The 17,287-nt window shown below is 41.9% G+C and overlaps 1 protein-coding gene across 3 annotated transcripts in view; it reads left to right on the top strand.

Annotated features, from left to right (window-relative positions):
• LOC136764656 (uncharacterized) overlaps positions 1–17,287 on the top strand; it is a 65,846-nt gene that overhangs the window by 47,710 nt on the left and 849 nt on the right. For all 3 annotated transcript variants that reach the window (XM_066718887.1, XM_066718889.1, XM_066718888.1), the window contains exons 13-24: positions 1,934–2,206; positions 2,437–2,487; positions 3,257–3,295; positions 4,116–4,188; positions 4,846–4,892; positions 8,453–8,481; positions 8,784–8,850; positions 14,847–14,875; positions 15,368–15,437; positions 15,694–15,871; positions 16,168–16,300; positions 17,004–17,111. In XM_066718887.1, the coding sequence (XP_066574984.1) occupies positions 1,934–2,206; positions 2,437–2,487; positions 3,257–3,295; positions 4,116–4,188; positions 4,846–4,892; positions 8,453–8,481; positions 8,784–8,850; positions 14,847–14,875; positions 15,368–15,437; positions 15,694–15,871; positions 16,168–16,300; positions 17,004–17,111 (1,097 nt within the window). The remainder of the gene's footprint in view (positions 1–1,933; positions 2,207–2,436; positions 2,488–3,256; positions 3,296–4,115; positions 4,189–4,845; positions 4,893–8,452; positions 8,482–8,783; positions 8,851–14,846; positions 14,876–15,367; positions 15,438–15,693; positions 15,872–16,167; positions 16,301–17,003; positions 17,112–17,287) is intronic.

Raw genomic sequence — 17,287 nt, 5'->3', positions numbered from 1 at the left:
CCTGTGACCTCAACTACGTCCTTGCCTAGCCCTTTTGCCTTATCAGCCACCTCCACTAGCACTGCACCTGGGTCCCCTAGTTCCTGTGCCCTGCAGTTCTTGTAAGACTCTGACAGTGACATAGTGTAGCAATTGTAAGTCACCCTGGATAAGGCCTGATCGCTGAAAAATAAAATTATAATAATATCATGAACATGCAAATAAATGAGTTTATGTGGGGAGAGAGAGAGAGAGAGAGACTGAAAATGAGAGGAAGGTAGGAAAGCAAAAGATAGAGGAGGTGGGGGGACAGAGTACTTCCTTAAGAACTAAGACTGCTGAGTGTTGCAGGCATTGGCAGTGGTAGCTAATTCAATATGTGGCATCAGACTGGTACACTGTAGTTGGCTACTTTTCTCAGTAGCAAGTCAATTTTACACTACATAGTCAAATGTATGTGGACATCTGCTCATCCAACATTACAAAACCATGGGCATTAATATGGAGTTGATCCCCCCTTTACTACTATAACAGCTCCCACTCTTCTGGTAAGGCATTTCAGATGATGGAACATTCTTGTGGCGATTTGCTTCCATTCAGCCACAAGATCATTAGTCAGGTCAGGCACTGATGTTGGCGACCAGGCCTGACTTACAGTTGACGTTCCAATTAATCCCAAAGGTGTTTGTTGGGGTTTAGGTCAGGGCTCTGTGCAGGCCAGTCAAGTTCTTCCACACCAATCTTTACAAACCATATCTCTACAGACCTCACTTTGTACACGTGGGCATTGTCATGCTAAAACAGGAAGGCCTTTCCCAAACTGTCTCCTCAAAGCCGGAAGCCCAAAATAGTCTAGAATGTCATTGTATGCTGTAGCGTGAAGATTTCCCTTCAGTGGAACTAAGGGTCCTCGCCAGAACCATGAAAAACATCCCCAGATCATCATTCCTCTTCCACCAAACTTTACAGTTGGCACTGTGCATTCAGGCAGGTAGTGTTCTCCTGGCATCTGCCAAACCCAAATTCATCAATCAGACTGACAGATGGTGAAGCATGATTCATTACTCCAGAGAATGCGTTTCCACTGCTCCAGAGTCCAATGGCAGTGAGCTTTACACCACTCCAGCTGAGGCTTAGCATTGTACATGGTGATCTTAGGCTTGTGTGCAGCTGCTCGGCCATGGAAACCCATTTCATGAAGTTCCTGACAAACAGTTATTTTGCTGATGTTGCTTCCAGAGACGGTTTGGAACTGGGTAGTGATTGTTGTAAACAAGGACAGACAATTTTTACGTGCTACGTCCTTGGTGGTGGTCGGTGGTCCTGATCTGTGAGCCTGTATGGTCTTACACTCAGTGGCTGAGCTGTTGTTGCTCCTAGACATTTCCAGTTCACAATAACAGCACTTACAATTGACAGGGGCAGCTCTAGCAGGGCAGAAATTTAATGAACTGACTTTTTGGAAAGGTGGCATCCTATGACGGTTCCACATTGAAAGTCACTGAGCTCTTCAGTGTGGCCCATTCCGCTGCCAATGTTTGTCTAAGGAGATTGCATGACTGTGTGCTTGATTTTATACAGCAATGAGTGAGTCTGAAATAGCCAAATCCACTAATTAAAAGGGGTGTCCACGTACTTTTGGCCATGTAATGTATGTTATTGCAGCTTTCAAGAAAACCAAGCTATTTATACCAGAGAGAAATAGCTGAAGCTACTGTCACTTCCAAGGCTGCTGTTTAAAAGTTTTTTGGGTGGGGGGCAAAAAACTCCTACAGCAATTAACTTCCCCACCACAGCCTACTGGCTGCACTGACCCTGCACTGTGATCCTGGAACACTATAATCTAATCTTCAAATCATGAAAAAGTGAGGGGGGGGGCAGGCAATGCCCTGCCCTGGCTGGTGCATTAAACCCCCCCACCCCTCCTCTCTTCTCCTCTCCTCTCATCTCTCAGTGCATCCTGAAGTGTTTGTGTTTGTGAAGAAGATTAAATATACCCAGAAGTCATATTTCTACTGTCTGACCACTGGGTTTGAGTCTGAGGCCCCCAAGGTTCAGCTGTACAGGAACAGGCAACAAGTGACCATGTGGGTGTGGTCCAGTGGGGTGTGGTCCAATGGAGATGGCACCTTCCAGCTGAGGATGAGCATGGAGATCACAGAGGAAGAGGGACAGGAGTACCACTGCAGTGTCGTACTGGGCACCTTCTCAGGGATGCGGAGACTAGGTGCTTGCTTCTTTTGCCTTGGGGAGGGGCACAAAACAATTGGGGTTAATTTCAGTGATTGAGAGCAGAGCTGGAACAGAAGCAGGTGGGGCAGCGCTGCCCGACCAATGAGCATTGGGACTCCCCAGGAGGACAAGCCCAATACATTACTGTAGCAGAGACCTGTAAGAAAGTGAGTGAGTCTGATGCTAATCTCTCTTTATTTGTTTTCAATCCTATTAATGTTACAGAGCCAGGATCCAGTAGTCCACCACACTCCCGTGCACAACCACGCCAGACCGGTAATACAGAATTTCAGCTGTTTACTTTGATAAAAATAAATAAAAATGAAAGGAAATCTTAGGTTTAGTTAGAAAACAAGTGGGATAGTTTACCACCATTGAGCTCCAGGGGCCGGTTGCATAAAACTATATTAGACTAACCATTAGACTAGTCTTAATTTGACAGTTAGACTAGTCTAATGCAAGGTAGAGAGTTGCATACATTTTAAGAGTTACTAAGACTTACACGAAAAAGTTACCTTCTCGCCCGCATGCAAAAGTCTATCTTTCCATTGAAACTGCTTGTCTGAGACTATGGCGGCACTGTCACTGTTGCCGACTCCTCCCATTGGCTGAAACATACTCTGCTATCCTGCACACCAGCAATCCCCCAAAACATTGAGACTCCTCCCCAAAGAGTTCAATAACCAATCCTGTGATCTGTTCAAGTTTTGAGGGAGGGCCTCCTCCAGTACTTATATACTTGCTTTAGCATATCCTTCCATATTTTCTGCACATCCTTTACAGACGGAACACACAGCAGATTGACGATGTGAACTTTTTGCTTAGTTTTTATCCCATGCCACATGCATTAGTGTAGGTTTCAGAGGATGTCCCCCAAAGTATATATTTTTATATATATATATATATTTCAAAACCAAGCTGTTACGCCCACTACCTGACAGTTCCCAATATCAGCACCCGAGGCCGCCCTTGCCACAGTGTTCTGCTAGACTCTACGCTCTGAGTGAGTCTGATCCTAATCTCTCATTATTTGTCTCCCCTGCAGGAAACCAACAGCACATCCGTACAAAATGGCACCAGAATGGTAATACAGACTAACAATAACATTTAGATTTTTAAACATATTCTTAACACTAGCACAGCCATAGCCACGTTTTGAGTGGCTTTTACAATTCAAATGTAATTATCTCTGTATATGTGAATTTCTCCTACATATCCAATGTTACATATTTATTTAAATACCTAAATGGTGTTTCAGCTATAAACTCGTCAAAATGAATATATTAGAAATACTTTTTTTCTTCACCCACCTGACCCACAGATTAAGTGGTAGGCTATATTGAATGTAATATATTGGACAATCTGCACTTTGTAATACTGTCACAAGGGCTAAAAAGGGAGCTCAGGCCTTAATTAATTGAATTAGTGTTTATTTAATGATTTTCCAAACAGTTGAGTGCACTGTCTACAGAATGACTTGGAGGGACTTCATTTTGCAATTAGCCCAGGAGCTACGGCAAAAACATTTATCTAAAAAAAAAAAAACAGTTTGGCAAATACCCCTCACCCTTCAGCCAGCACTGTGCCCACTGGTACACATGATAACAGACAATGCTAGGTTGCTAAATGCAACAGAAACAGAACTGTTTAAGTGTGCCCACAGTGTGAAAGGGCAGTATGTGGCAAATGTGCTGGTAGTGTTGAAAAGAGTGAAACGGCACCAGGAAGGTAATACAGAATAACAGCTGCATATTTAGATTTTGAAAAGTAATACAAAAATATTAAGTCTGAATTAAAGAAAATAAACCGAGGTTCACAAAACAATTTGTAACTGATGAAGTGGAATCATCTAATGCAAAATGTTGATTCTGAATTGTGAGTGATGTGTGTTCTTCCCTTGCCAGTTGAGTATACCAACCTGCATGTTCTGATGATAGTGTTGTTTCTCGGCGGAGGATTTGCTTGCTTAATATGTTGGTAAGACCCTGAACTTCCTTCTACCTACTCCTTCCTCCTTTCATCCTTCCTTACGTCTTCCCTCTTTCCTTCCTCCTCCATCCATTTGTCCTCCTCTTTCCTCCTTCTCCTTTATTTCTTCCTCCTCCTCTTCCTCCTTCCTTCCTCCCCCTCATATTCATATTATCAGGAAATGTTTTGTCTAGTTAATTTAGGTTGTGACTTAGTCTTTGCATTGACCCTGATTCCCCTCCACCCCTTGACATTGTTTTGTGTTTTATTACACAAGTCTGTTGGGGTTGTCTGAACTCCTGAACATCAGTAACGGCACAGAAATAAAGTTCAGTGGGCCACAGTTATACATCTTTTACCATCACGCTGAATTAACAAAGCTGTGCGGAAATGTCAGAGTTGCAATTTTAGTAAAATAATATTAATAATTATAAATTCAGTGCTACCATTGTCCTATTTTGGTCTGTTTGGTGTTTGATTTTTGTCTTTTAAAAATGCTGCAATAGGCTGACGTGAACATTTTTGGGCCAGTGTGAGAATTATCCCACTAGTCATACATCTATAATAATGTCTTAAATATATTATTATTTGAAAATATGATCAATGGTTTTAATTGAAGGCTGTTGACAGTGCAGCACTGACAAAGTTTCTCTGTGTCTCTTACAGTTTATGTCCAGGTTTGCCCACACTTCCAGAAGCAAACAGAAGAACAGGTGTGTTGATTTAATCTGTATCTTTATTATTATTTTGTTGTTGTTTGTTATAAACTTGACATACACATATATTTGTGACACGTATATAGTGACATACAAATACTGTATATAGATAATTTATACAGTGTTTCATATAGAAGGGCAGGGGGGAAGACTCCAGTCCTGGGGGGTCCTTCAGTGTCTTCTGCCCTTTGTTCCAACAGGAGCTCTCTGTTCCTCTCAATCACTCAGTCCCTGTAACACTCTTCTCACTCTGTGCTTATTCAGGATTTTGCCACATTTTGTCTTGCTTTTGGGACTTTAGACCTGGCCATCAACTTCACATATTGCATCCAACACAAGCCATCAGGGGCCAGGAGAGATCAGTGTGCAATTCAGCCCAGTCAATTGATTTGTTATAGCAAATAAGGAGATGTGAGCTGGCTGGAACTCAAAACAGGAGAATGTTAATTTGATTAACCCCCCTCCTTATTTTGCATACAAAAACATACAAAGTATGAAGAAAAAAATATTTAAAATCTATGCCATGTATTTTAAATGTACAGAAAAGGGGGCAGTTGTGGTATTGGACAAATATTGGGATCGTACATCATCTACCGTTCAGGTAGTTAGCATTCAATGTCAAAACACTTCCCCTAGAGAGTGATGGGGAAATTACCTTTTATCCCAGAAACATTTGACTAGCCTTATTTCAAAGTCGCCGTGTACTTGAGCTGGAGCTGGAGGCGGGCCAAGTGACTGACTGCACACAGGAACATCTCTATGCCTTTTCAGTGACACTCATGTTCCACATACATCGACAGTGTCTTTCGTTTGAGATCTCCACCAACGCTGAGTTACCTCAGTCGATGGTTGACCCCCACCGAGCCGTTTCTGTCTACAGCGTTGTTTTTTTGTCCAGTTGACGGCCTCCATCGAGTCAACGCAGCTTCTTTTAAGGGATGTGTGGCTGAGCTCAAGTCTCTGTGAAACTTGCTGAGGTTGAATTGACTAGTAAAATACTGTTTATTGGTATTTTACAATTGCAAAATAAAAACATACAAAATTTTAATACTTATGATTAAAAAAACATTTTCTTTTTTTATTCAATTCTAAAATAATTTCTAAAACATTAAAATAAATTATATCAAGAACACAAAACAAAGTGATTAAGTGCATTAAATTAAAGCAAGAAATACCTAAAACAAGACAAGTGCAAAAGTTAATTTTTCAAATCAAAATATCAATCTGCTGCATTGAACGGTAAATGCATTAGACAAAAAAACATGACAAAACAAAAGAACCAAGCAAAAACTGTCTAATGCATTTTAAAAGAAAGAATAATGGTAAATGCAACAAATAAACCAAAAACAAAACAAATCAGAAAACAAATTCCAAAATACATTAAAAACAATTAAAACATATTTTTAAAAAGAAATCATTATCAGTAAAAGAGTAAAAACACTCTTGGTGGGGTCCCATCATGGGATCCTGAGCTTCCCCAGATCTTGAATTTTCCAGTTCTTCAAGGCTTCCTCCTTGCCCCTCTGGTGGATCTCCAGATTGACATGATCTCATACTAGGACAAAACCCCTCTTTGCAATGTTTCGTCCCTCCCACAAGGCCTATTTAACTGCGCAGACAATATGGCACCAGCATCTCAGAATAGTTGATGTCTGTCCTCTGGCTGGTCCATACAGGATCTGCTAGGATCTGCTTCCTTAAGCACCTCCCAAAAGATCTTATAGAATTCAGCAGGGATCCCATCAGGACCCGGTGTCCTTCCAGAATTGAGACTCTTTATCACCCGAGAGAGTTCAGTGGTGGTGATCTCTGGATCCTCCTATTCCTCCTCGTCCCCCTCTTTGCGGTACTCTAACAGGGACAGAAAGTGATGGATCAGAACCCAGCAGCAGACCTCATCTTCAGGGGGTGTCATCCATAGGTGATGTCTCTGATATAGGCTTGGTTCAGCAAAGCATGTGCAGATCTCTTTGCCTTGTAATAATCAACACACTGCCCTCTCTGGATCTCCCTTCACGAGTTTAACAGCCTTCTGGAAGTAGACTTTCTGGCTGATGCTGTGGTCTCCACCCTGCAGAGCACTAGAGCCTCATCTACACGGTCTCAGTACACCTACCAATGGCATGAGTTTCAACCTTGTGCGCCATTGCCATGGCCATATTTCTTGTTCTATAGTGGTCATTTTGCAGGTTTACAAGAGTTGCTGGACGCAAGGAAATCAGTGTCCACAATCAAAGTACATCTGGCAGCAATTTCTTCCTGCCATGACTGCATTGACGATGAGTTGGCGGGATCTCACTTCCTGGCCTCTCAATTTTTTTAAAGGGGCTTGGCGGCATCGCCCCTCTGTGTGTCATACACTTCCATCGTGGCTCCTTGATATATTGCTGGAGGCACTTTCCAAGGCACCCTTTGAGCCACTTCAGTTTCAGCTAAGAGGGTGGAGGAGTTGCATGCACTTCCTGTGTCCTAACTTCCTAAAATTGCATCCCCCGTCCCATGTCAACACAGGTCCTCTCTTAACAGGAGGAGCGTCGGCTGCATTTGCTTTGCCCTGTACAGGCATTGCAGTGTTATAAGAAAGTTTACAAATGAGAGGAGGCCATTCGACCCTACATGCTCATATTATGTTGATATGATGTGCACCATCCGGCAGACTGGCCAGCTGTTTGTCTGTCATGCTGATCATGTGTTGGGACAGGCTTTGTCAAAACATTGCCTGTCTCACTGGATTGTGGAAGCCATTGCCTTATGAGTCGACTAGCCTTTCAGTGCCACAGCGGCTGGTATTCCACATGGGGAATGGCTGCTTCACTTTTTCTGGGTGCCCCCGTCTGAGGTTTGTGCTGCAGCGAGCTGGGCTATGCCGCATATCTTTATGCATTGTTAGAGGTTGGATGTGATGAGCACAGCTCCATCCATGATTCAGCCTGTTCTCTACTCTCCTTGTATTGGATATATTGAGCGTTGGGTGGGTTGAGTTTACTCTGTTGCAGGCTGAATGTCCTGAGTGCTGTTCTGTCCATTGTGTGGTCTGCTGGGGTTCTACTGACCGTCAAAGCAGGTGGAGTTCGCTGCTCCTTATGTCCAGACACCTACGGTGACCTCCTTGACAGTGGTATCCTCTGTTCATTGTGTTCTCTGGGGTGTCTCTGCCAATATGTCCACTATAATGATGAAGTGGGTACACAGTCTCCCATCACCCTCTGGGGAAGCTGTTTAAAAATTGAAAGATAACATTGAGTTGCAGATGCATCCTTGGATATCTGAAATGAAGGAACAATCCCCCCAACTCTCAGTGTTGCTCCTGAAAAAGGGCATTGTTCCTGTGTGCAGTGTACTTGAACTGGAGCAGGAGGCGGTCCAAGTGACTGACTTGCCGCAGGGACCTATCGGTGACTTTGAAATATACAAGTGTTTCTGGGGTAAAAGATCATTTCCCATCACCCTCTGGTGGAACCGTTTCTTAATTTCACATAACAAAGGCTACCCTACGTTTTATTTATCCATGTATCTTGTGTTGTGTTTAATTGACTTCCATTCTTTATCTTTTTCAGATGTTCCAGCTCGTCAACTGCATGTCAATGTAAGGTTTAATATATTAAGTATATTCAGATCAATGAAGCACTGATTTGTTAACGGGTGCCTGTAGTGCAGGTGAACACATGGGCTACATCAGTAATCCTTACCCTGCCAGGCAGGAGTCCAGTGTGTCGAGGCTCTCTACAGTCCTGAAGCTGCACCTGGCGTGAGTTCAGGGGAATCCCAGTTCAACCATGCTTTTCTCACTGCGTTGGCTTAAGTTATTGAGTTGAGTAGCACTGGTCTTCACATTTTCTCTATAATCAAAGTGGTAAATATATATATATTTTTCCCATTCCTTTGCAGCAACGGAATGTAATTAAGGACCTTCAACATCCCATTTACAGGACTCCACTTTGTCTGCCTACACAGAGTAAGTAGACTTTCCCCAGCCGTCCTACAGCACAGTCAGCCCCTCTCACACCCCCTGCACGCTGCTCTGACCCCCCCGAGACTGTGTAGCACAGCCTGGCACAGCTATAGGACTGTAGAGAACCTCAACAGAGCCCTGGGGAGTGGAGGATGTCCCTTTTGTTAAATCTCAAGACTTAAGGCATTACAGGAGACCATTCATGTTTTCAGAGATTTTGAAATCCAAATTATTAAAGCACATTAAATCTAGGCTGCCACGGTGGTGCAATGGTTTGGCGCCACTGCCTCACTGCAGGGACGGACTGGGACAAAAAAATAGCACTGGACTTTGACCCAGACTGGCCCACCACAACCGCCTATGGATACTCAACTGCCCAACATTAATCTGTTGAATGTAATGCAGATTTCCACCTAAATAGGCATATCCAAAAGTAATTATCATTAGCACTAGAAGCGCCGAGCCGGTCAATTTGACCGATTTGGTTATTAAAATTTGAATTATTCTGTGTTCCTAAATACACTGCGCATACCCGTTTGTGACTTTTCCTAAATGTATGTATTAAACATGCCTACAGTTTGATAAACGCAAAAATAAATAAGTTATAAACACATTTACCTAGAATAGCCAAAATCTGGTTATTTTGACCGGTCATTTAAATACATAATAACTCAAATATAAAACATAATCCCACCTCTCCTTTACAATACAGTCAGTCTGGCACTCAAGTGATGATTTCTACCTGTCTACAGTTTTTCATGTGCTTGAAAAACACACGCATTGTACAGCATTACAGGTGTTTTCTTACAACTGCAGTCAGACTGAGTTGATATAGTGATTACCCACAAATAAACATGGATTCGTAATGGAGACTGAAGAGAGCTCATTTTGGACATGCCGTGTATATGAACATGACTGATTCAGGGGCATCAGTGATAATGGGAATGACAGTGATGATTCATGGGTTTGTGCCAGTGCTGTGAAAACACTGCGAGTGAAACGCCAGGTCCAAATGGCACCAAGTGTAGAATCTCTGGATGGGTGTGAAATAACCAGTCAGGGTTAGCAAGTAAGTCCCTTTTATTTTCACACTATGCGCTCGACCACCTCCAGCCTCTGTACCCGAAAATCCTCCACCACCCTCTCTCTAGCACTACCAGTGCACCGGTTGCCAAACAACCATAAGACAACATACTATATTCTACACCGAGTGCTTTTACTCTACTGATCAATACACGATTGCTACAGTGCAATAGCGCAGCACATCGCATGCAGAATAATGATGATATTATCAGCGGAGGAGCATTTATTGCAATGCTATATTTTCCTGGAGTAAAAGAGTTGACCTAGAGAGGGCTGTCAAAATGCAGTGTGAGGTACGAGCTCATGCAGGGAAAGTGTGGACTGTCCTGAGCTGTCAGGTATGCAGGCTATATATAGTAAATTGCTTCTTGAAATACAAAGCTACAGTGAATAAAAGCAGTGCATGTTGAAAACAAAGTTTACATGGTGTTGAAAATGTTTACTTCAGTGTACAATTATGTTTTGATAAATGCAATAGTTATAAAATATTGCTTTTGACCACTATTCCAATATTTACGTTTACACTTGTTTCATTCTCTTATTGTATGCTGTTTTTGAGCTTTTTGTTTATTGTAGGCTATATAGTTATTCATGTTTTGACTGTAGTGTGCACGTTTAGAAAAAAGTGCGTTGTTATATATAGCAATAATATTAATGTTTTATCTTCATATTTCAATTTAAATACTACATTTGCGCTATGTAAATGTTGGATTTGAAGTTCATGAATAAAACTTCTGAGTTTTATACGATGGTTTGCCTTTGATTGTCATATTGCAGCAGTTAAAGAGCTATCGGTCACAGTGACCAGCTATGGCACTTAAAGGTAGTTTGAAATGTCGGTGTTTCTAGTGTTAGAGGACCATACACAATAACGATAATGCTGCATACTACAGGAAGTATTACAATTTCAGATTTCTAGTTAAAAAAATGTATAAATTGCTCAGGTGTGCATAGTACAAATATTATGAAAATATGAAATGTGTATTATGTAGTTCTTATTCAGTTTCTAGTTTGAACTGCCCCGGGATGCAGCTCCTCTTCGACTTGGACGTTGCTGGCATAGCAGCACTACTACCAAATAAGTCTGTTAGCTTCCTGCATGTTGCTGTATATGACTTAAGGGGCTTTCTTCATGTCCACCTTTGTGTTTTTTATTGTGTTATTTCCCATGTTATTTTCCAAATTTTAATCAATACCTTGTGGCTGTGTCACTCTCAGAGCGTGTGTGTAAGGAAGGGGCTGGGCTACAGGCTGCAACCAATCCTGTTACTCTCAGGGAAGTCTGACATATATGTAACCCCACTCTGGCCACTTGGTCTAAACCAGGGGTAGTCAATAGGCGGCCCGCGGGCCGAATCTGGACCACCAGACACTTTTGACTGGACCGTGAGAATAATTTTAATGACCTTATTATCAAATATATATATATTTTTAAATGTAATGTTATGGAGATTTGTTGCACTCAGTGCTTGTTATAGTGTGGAACCTAGTCGCAGGAATTCCTGGTTATTAGCCAATAGGATGTTATGTATTAATATGGATGTCCTATATAGAGCTAGTGTTCCCTTTAGTTAGTCAGTGAGTTGATTGTGTGCAGATTCCCTGTTCAGCGTCCCTGTGCACATTCTGGACTGGGGCAAGAGCGGCACTATGTACTGTCAAAAACACCAAACAAATACAGGTATTCGGTTTTCCTGATTTCTATAAATAAGCAGCTAAAATGTGCATCGTTTGTCATGTGGACATATGTCAACCTTGCCTCTAAAATATAAAAGTGCATACACATGACCGGGAAGGGGTCATGGTGCCATAGCTTGTGTTCACCTAGAAACTCCTACATCAGCAGTGGAAACAAATGATTTCCAATGCAGACGCATATTTCTAGCAGCGCACGAACCGGGAATTGTGCATCCTCACCTATTTCAATTACAGAGACCCACCGAAACATATCTGTGATTGACCAGCACCAGAAACCGCGTCTAGTTTGCATATATAATGTTGGAATATATGGTATTTGGTATATGGTACAGTGCATCCAGAAAGTATTCACAGCGCTTCACTTTTTCCACATTTTGTTATGTTACAGCCTTATTCCAAAATGGATTAAATTCATTATTTTCCTCAAAATTCTACAAACAATACCCTATAATGACAACGTGAAAGAAGTTTGTTTGAAATCTTTGCAAATGTATTAAAAATAAAAAACAAGAAAAGCACATGTACATAATTCACAGCCTTTGCCATGACACTCAAAATTGAGCTCAGGTGCATCCTGTTTCCACTGATCATCCTTGAGATGTTTCTACAACTTGATTCGAGTCCACCTGTGGTAAATTCAGTTGATTGGACATGATTTGGAAAGGCACACACCTGTCTATATAAGTTCAGAGCACAAACCAAGCCATGAAGTCCAAGGAATTGTCTGTAGACCTCTGAGACAGGATTGTATCGAGGCACAGATCTGGGGAAGGGTACAGAAAAATGTCTGCAGCATTGAAGGTCCCAATGAGCACAGTGGCCTCCATCATCCGTAAATGGAAGAAGTTTGGAACCACCAGGACTCTTCCTAGAGCTGGCCGCCCGGCCAAACTGAGTGATCGGTGGAGAAGGGCCTTAGTCAGGGAGGTGACCAAGAACCCGATGGTCACTCTGACAGAGCTCCAGCGTGTCTCTGTGGAGACAGGAGAACCTTCCAGAAGAACAACCATCTCTGCAGCACTCCACCAATCAGGCCTGTATGGTAGAGTGGCCAGACAGAAGCCACTCCTCAGTAAAAGGCACATGACAGCCTGCCTGGAGTTTGCCAAAAGGCACCTGAAGGTCTCTCAGACCATGAGAAACTAAGATTGACCTCTTTGGCCTGAATGGCAAACGTCATGTCTGATGGAAACCAGGCACCGCTCATCACCTGGCCAATACCATCCCTACAGTGAAGCATGGTGGTGGCAGCATCATGCTGTGGGGATGTTTTTCAGCGGCAGGAACTGGGAAACTAGTCAGGATCGAGGGAAAGATGAATGCAGCAATGTACAGAGACATCCTTGATGAAAACCTGCTCCAGAGCGCTCTGGACCTGCCCAGAAATAGGTGTGCCAAGCTTGTAGCATCAGTCTCAAAAAGACTGTAATTGGCGCCAAAGGTGCTTCAACAAAGTATTGAGCAAAGGCTGTGAATACTTATGTACATGTGCTTTTTTTGTTTTTTATTTTTAATACATTTACAAAGATTTCAAACAAACTTCTTTCACGTTGTCATTATGGGGTTTGTTTGTAGAATTTTGAGGAAAATAATGAATTTAATCCATTTTGGAATAAGGCTGTAACATAATAAAATGTGGACAAAGTGAAGCGCCGTGAATACTTTCCGGATGCACTGTATGATATGTGGTTAAATATGTGAATAAAGATATGTTTGATTCCAAAGCTGCCTGATTTCATGTTGATTTTTAGCTGATGACTGAGAATCGCACATTTCAGGTCTCAAGTTTCAAAATCTTCTGGGGGAGAACCCCCAGACCCCCCACCCTGAATTACTCAATCATCTTTGCCCTCATTTTTCAACACTAATTTTCTGCAGTGCACGGTGGGACAAAGGCAAAGGGTAAATACTTGAATCTAATAAGACACAAAATGCTTGAAAGTTTCTATTATGTTTATCTATATGACTACAATAATAAAAATGTAAGTGGTCTGAAACCATTTTAATACTAATATATACATTTATTTAAACATTTTATTTGTGTACTTTGTCAAATGAATGTACTAAATATAAGCAACGGGGTAAATTACTAATTCACAGAATTTTGCGTGTGTTGGAAAGGGGCATTAAGGTGTGACCCCCCCGATGTCTGGATCTTGACTATACCTTGACCAAGAAATTTGGACCCTGACACAAAATAATTGACTACCCCTGGCCTAAACTAACCACAAACTTGTGGAGTTAACACTCTGAAATTAAATTACATTGTTAAGACACAAATATATTTTGAATATATGGCAGTTGATGAATGATCTCTATATTGTTGATATAACAAACTTGTTTGTTCCATGTATTTAAAATACTTGGAATATATGTTTTACGATATTTCCATCTGTAATCCATACATTTATGTTATGTATTGAAAATACATAGTACAAAATAATCCAACTACATCATTTGAAGCACATACAGTGGCTCTCAAAAGTATTCACCCCCCTTGGACTTTTCCACATATCATTGTGTTATTACATTAAATCAGAATGGATTTAATCAGGCGTTTTTGCCACTGATCAACACAGAAAATATCCATAATGTCAAAGTGAAAAATATAATCTGCAAAGTGTTCTTAATTCAGTAATTACAAATACAAATCAGAAAATAATTGAATGCATAAGTAATCACCCACTTCAGTCAATAGTCAAAACAGCAAAGTCCCTGACCACCTTCTGGCGATTACTCAAGATGCATGTTTTCAGACTTAGTAATTTGTTCTCTAAGATTGCACCTTTTTTTTCATACTACTTGCCTAGCTTCACTAGTACTCGTATGTTATTTTGATTTCAACTATGCTCCCTACCTCTTGGCCCTTGACTGTGATCTAACATCTTGTCTGCATTCGGCTTTTACAATCCAGGATGTAAGACCTCATATATTGTATACACTTGTGTAAATGTATTATGGTTTGAATTGCACTGTAATTTGTAAATTGGAATTTGTAATGTTTTATGCCTTGAACTGCACTGTAGTTTTGCACTTTGTATTGTGCTTATATCTTGTAAGTCGCCCTGGATAAGGGTGTCTTCTAATAAATAAATAAATAAAAATTTGTAGAGGCAGCTTTGACTCTTAAAAATACATTTTTGTTCCATTTAGGTAGTTTTAAATATCTACTTCTCTTGTGTTGTGTTTAGTTGATTTCCTTTCTTTATCTTTTTCAGATTTCCCCACTCGTCAACCAGATTTAAATGTAAGGTTTAATATATTAAGTACATTTACATCAATGAAGCACTGATTTGTTAACGGGTGCCTGTAGTGCAGGTGAACCCAGGGGCTACAATAGTAATCTGTACCCTGCCAGGGGGAGTCCAGTGTGTGGGGGGGTGGGGCAACCTCCACTCCCCAGGGCTCTGTTGAGGCTCTCTACAGTCCTGTAGCTGCGCCACGCTGTGCTGCACAGTCTCTGGGGGGTCAGAGCGGCATGCAGGGGGTGTGAGAGGGGTTGGCTCTGCTATAGGAGGGCCGTGAAAGGAGCCCAGGTCAACCAGGCATTTCTCACTGCTTTCATCTGGTTGAATTCCACCCATTTCCCAATGTGTAACCTGACAGGGAAAGTTACTCAGACACAGTGGAGGGGGTTTTGGCCAATAAAGAGTTGGCTATAGTATATGAGTTGAGTAGCACCATTCTTCACATTACCAAAATGGTAAACATATTTCTTGTTGTTTCTCTTCATTCACAGCCATGCAGTTTAATTCATAACAACATTCCACGTCCAATTAAAACGACTCCACTTCGTCCCTGTAAATTGAGTAAGTAGACTAGAGTCCCTTTCATTAAATCTCCAGGCTTAAGACATTATAGGGATGTCGTTCATGTTTTCAGATATTTTAAATAAAAAATATTAATGTACAGATTAAACCTACGCTGGCATGTTGGCACAGTTGTCTGGGTTGGGCTCCGGTTCGCCGTCACCCTGTACTGGATGAAGCGGACATTGGCGATGGACGGCTGGGTTTTATTTTCCCTGTGGTCGGCACATCTGCTTTTGGTTTTGTTTCCCCACAGCACTTGTGCCAGCAATTGAATATGAAGATGACAACTCAATCACATTCGAGGAAACGGACCAGCTCGGCTTTGGGGGGTTTGGCAAAGTGTATCGAGGAAAATACCAGGGAATGACAGTCACTGTAAAGAAGATACCGGATGCCAATACATTTTTTGAGCAAGAAATTCTTATGTGCCGGTAAGTATTCGACACAGTGAGCCACAGACAGTACAGTCACTTTGTGTGGCTCTTCTTCAGCATCTGCGGGTGGGGGTGGGGGAACGAGCACCACCCCTGATGGGAACATCATGGTACCAAATCAGAATGATCTCATCTCAAATCATCTTGAAAATGTAGGTCCAGCTATAAAGAGTTTTTTCACCCCTCCCTCAAAGAACCCAACTGACACAAGAGAGGGAATGTGGGGGTGCTGTAGACATTTGACTTTTAATGGAGGGGGTTTTGTTATTACTGTTTTCCTTAAATAATTTCAGGAATCTCTCTCACCCCAACATTGTGCGCTTCATTGCTGCAGCCAAGACTGAGAGATTTGTACTTTTGGTTTATGAATACATCCATGGTGCTGACCTGCATATTGTCCTCAAAGGAGACTACCTCTCAATACAGGTACGGGGTATAATTCGGCAACCAATTGCTCCTTTATTTGTTTTCTTTTACATTGGCCCAGCAGCATAGAACACACCCGCAAAATACTGAGATTGCATGTATACATATAAATATATATCTATTGAGAACAGAAAAGAAAAACATTGTGAACAACCCAGAGAACCCAGAGACGGAGCAGCACCGGCTCTTGTTCTTCTCCACTTTGTGTTCTCAACTGCTTCCGGCTCCCCTGCTCTCCCTGCTCTCCCCGCTCTCCCTGCTCTCCCCGCTCTCCCCGCTCCCCATGGGGCCCCACTGTCCTGCTGGTGTCTGTTCCAAACATGCTCTCGGGTTAATTCGTTAATTGGTCTCATGATTTACTTCATTTGACTTTTTAAATAGCTCAGCTGACATAGGGTTGGAGCAGTCAGGGCCCTGATATAATCTGATTTTTACCTTGTAGTCCCCCAGCTGTTTAAAATGATGACTGAGCTCTGATTAGGGCGAATGCTCCAGCTGAGCGAGTGAGAGCTGGGTTTGAAGAGTAATCCGAGCCAGGACTTACTGGCTCTGATATCAGTGTCACATGGAGTATTTGTGTAGCACTGGTATAAACTGTAAGGAAATGGATCGGATGCTGAATTATGAATCAAGAGGAGCCACATGTTCAGCCTCCTTGACCCAACACTGACCTGCTTCTGCTGCTGTTTCTCTAACCCATCAGCTGACCAGAGAAGACAAGAGCCACATCGCTCTGGACCTGGCCATGGCAGTGGAGTACATTCACTCTAAACACATCATCCACCAGGACATAAAGCCAGCCAATGTGATGGTGAGACTCATTAACAATAGTTTTCCAAACACGCATTTTCACCCAGGTGTGAAACAATTATACGCACATATATATTATTAATTTGACAGTGAGATTTAAGAGTTTAAGATTATTTATGTCAACTGCATTTATTTGTTTGCTACATGCTCAGATTAAATAGCAATTTTAAAAATATC

Source organism: Amia ocellicauda, chromosome 12, assembly GCF_036373705.1.
Source record: "Amia ocellicauda isolate fAmiCal2 chromosome 12, fAmiCal2.hap1, whole genome shotgun sequence".
Classification (NCBI taxonomy): domain Eukaryota; kingdom Metazoa; phylum Chordata; class Actinopteri; order Amiiformes; family Amiidae; genus Amia; species Amia ocellicauda.
Note: the sequence above shows the minus strand (reverse complement) of the source record. Positions and strands in the feature narration are given on the sequence as shown.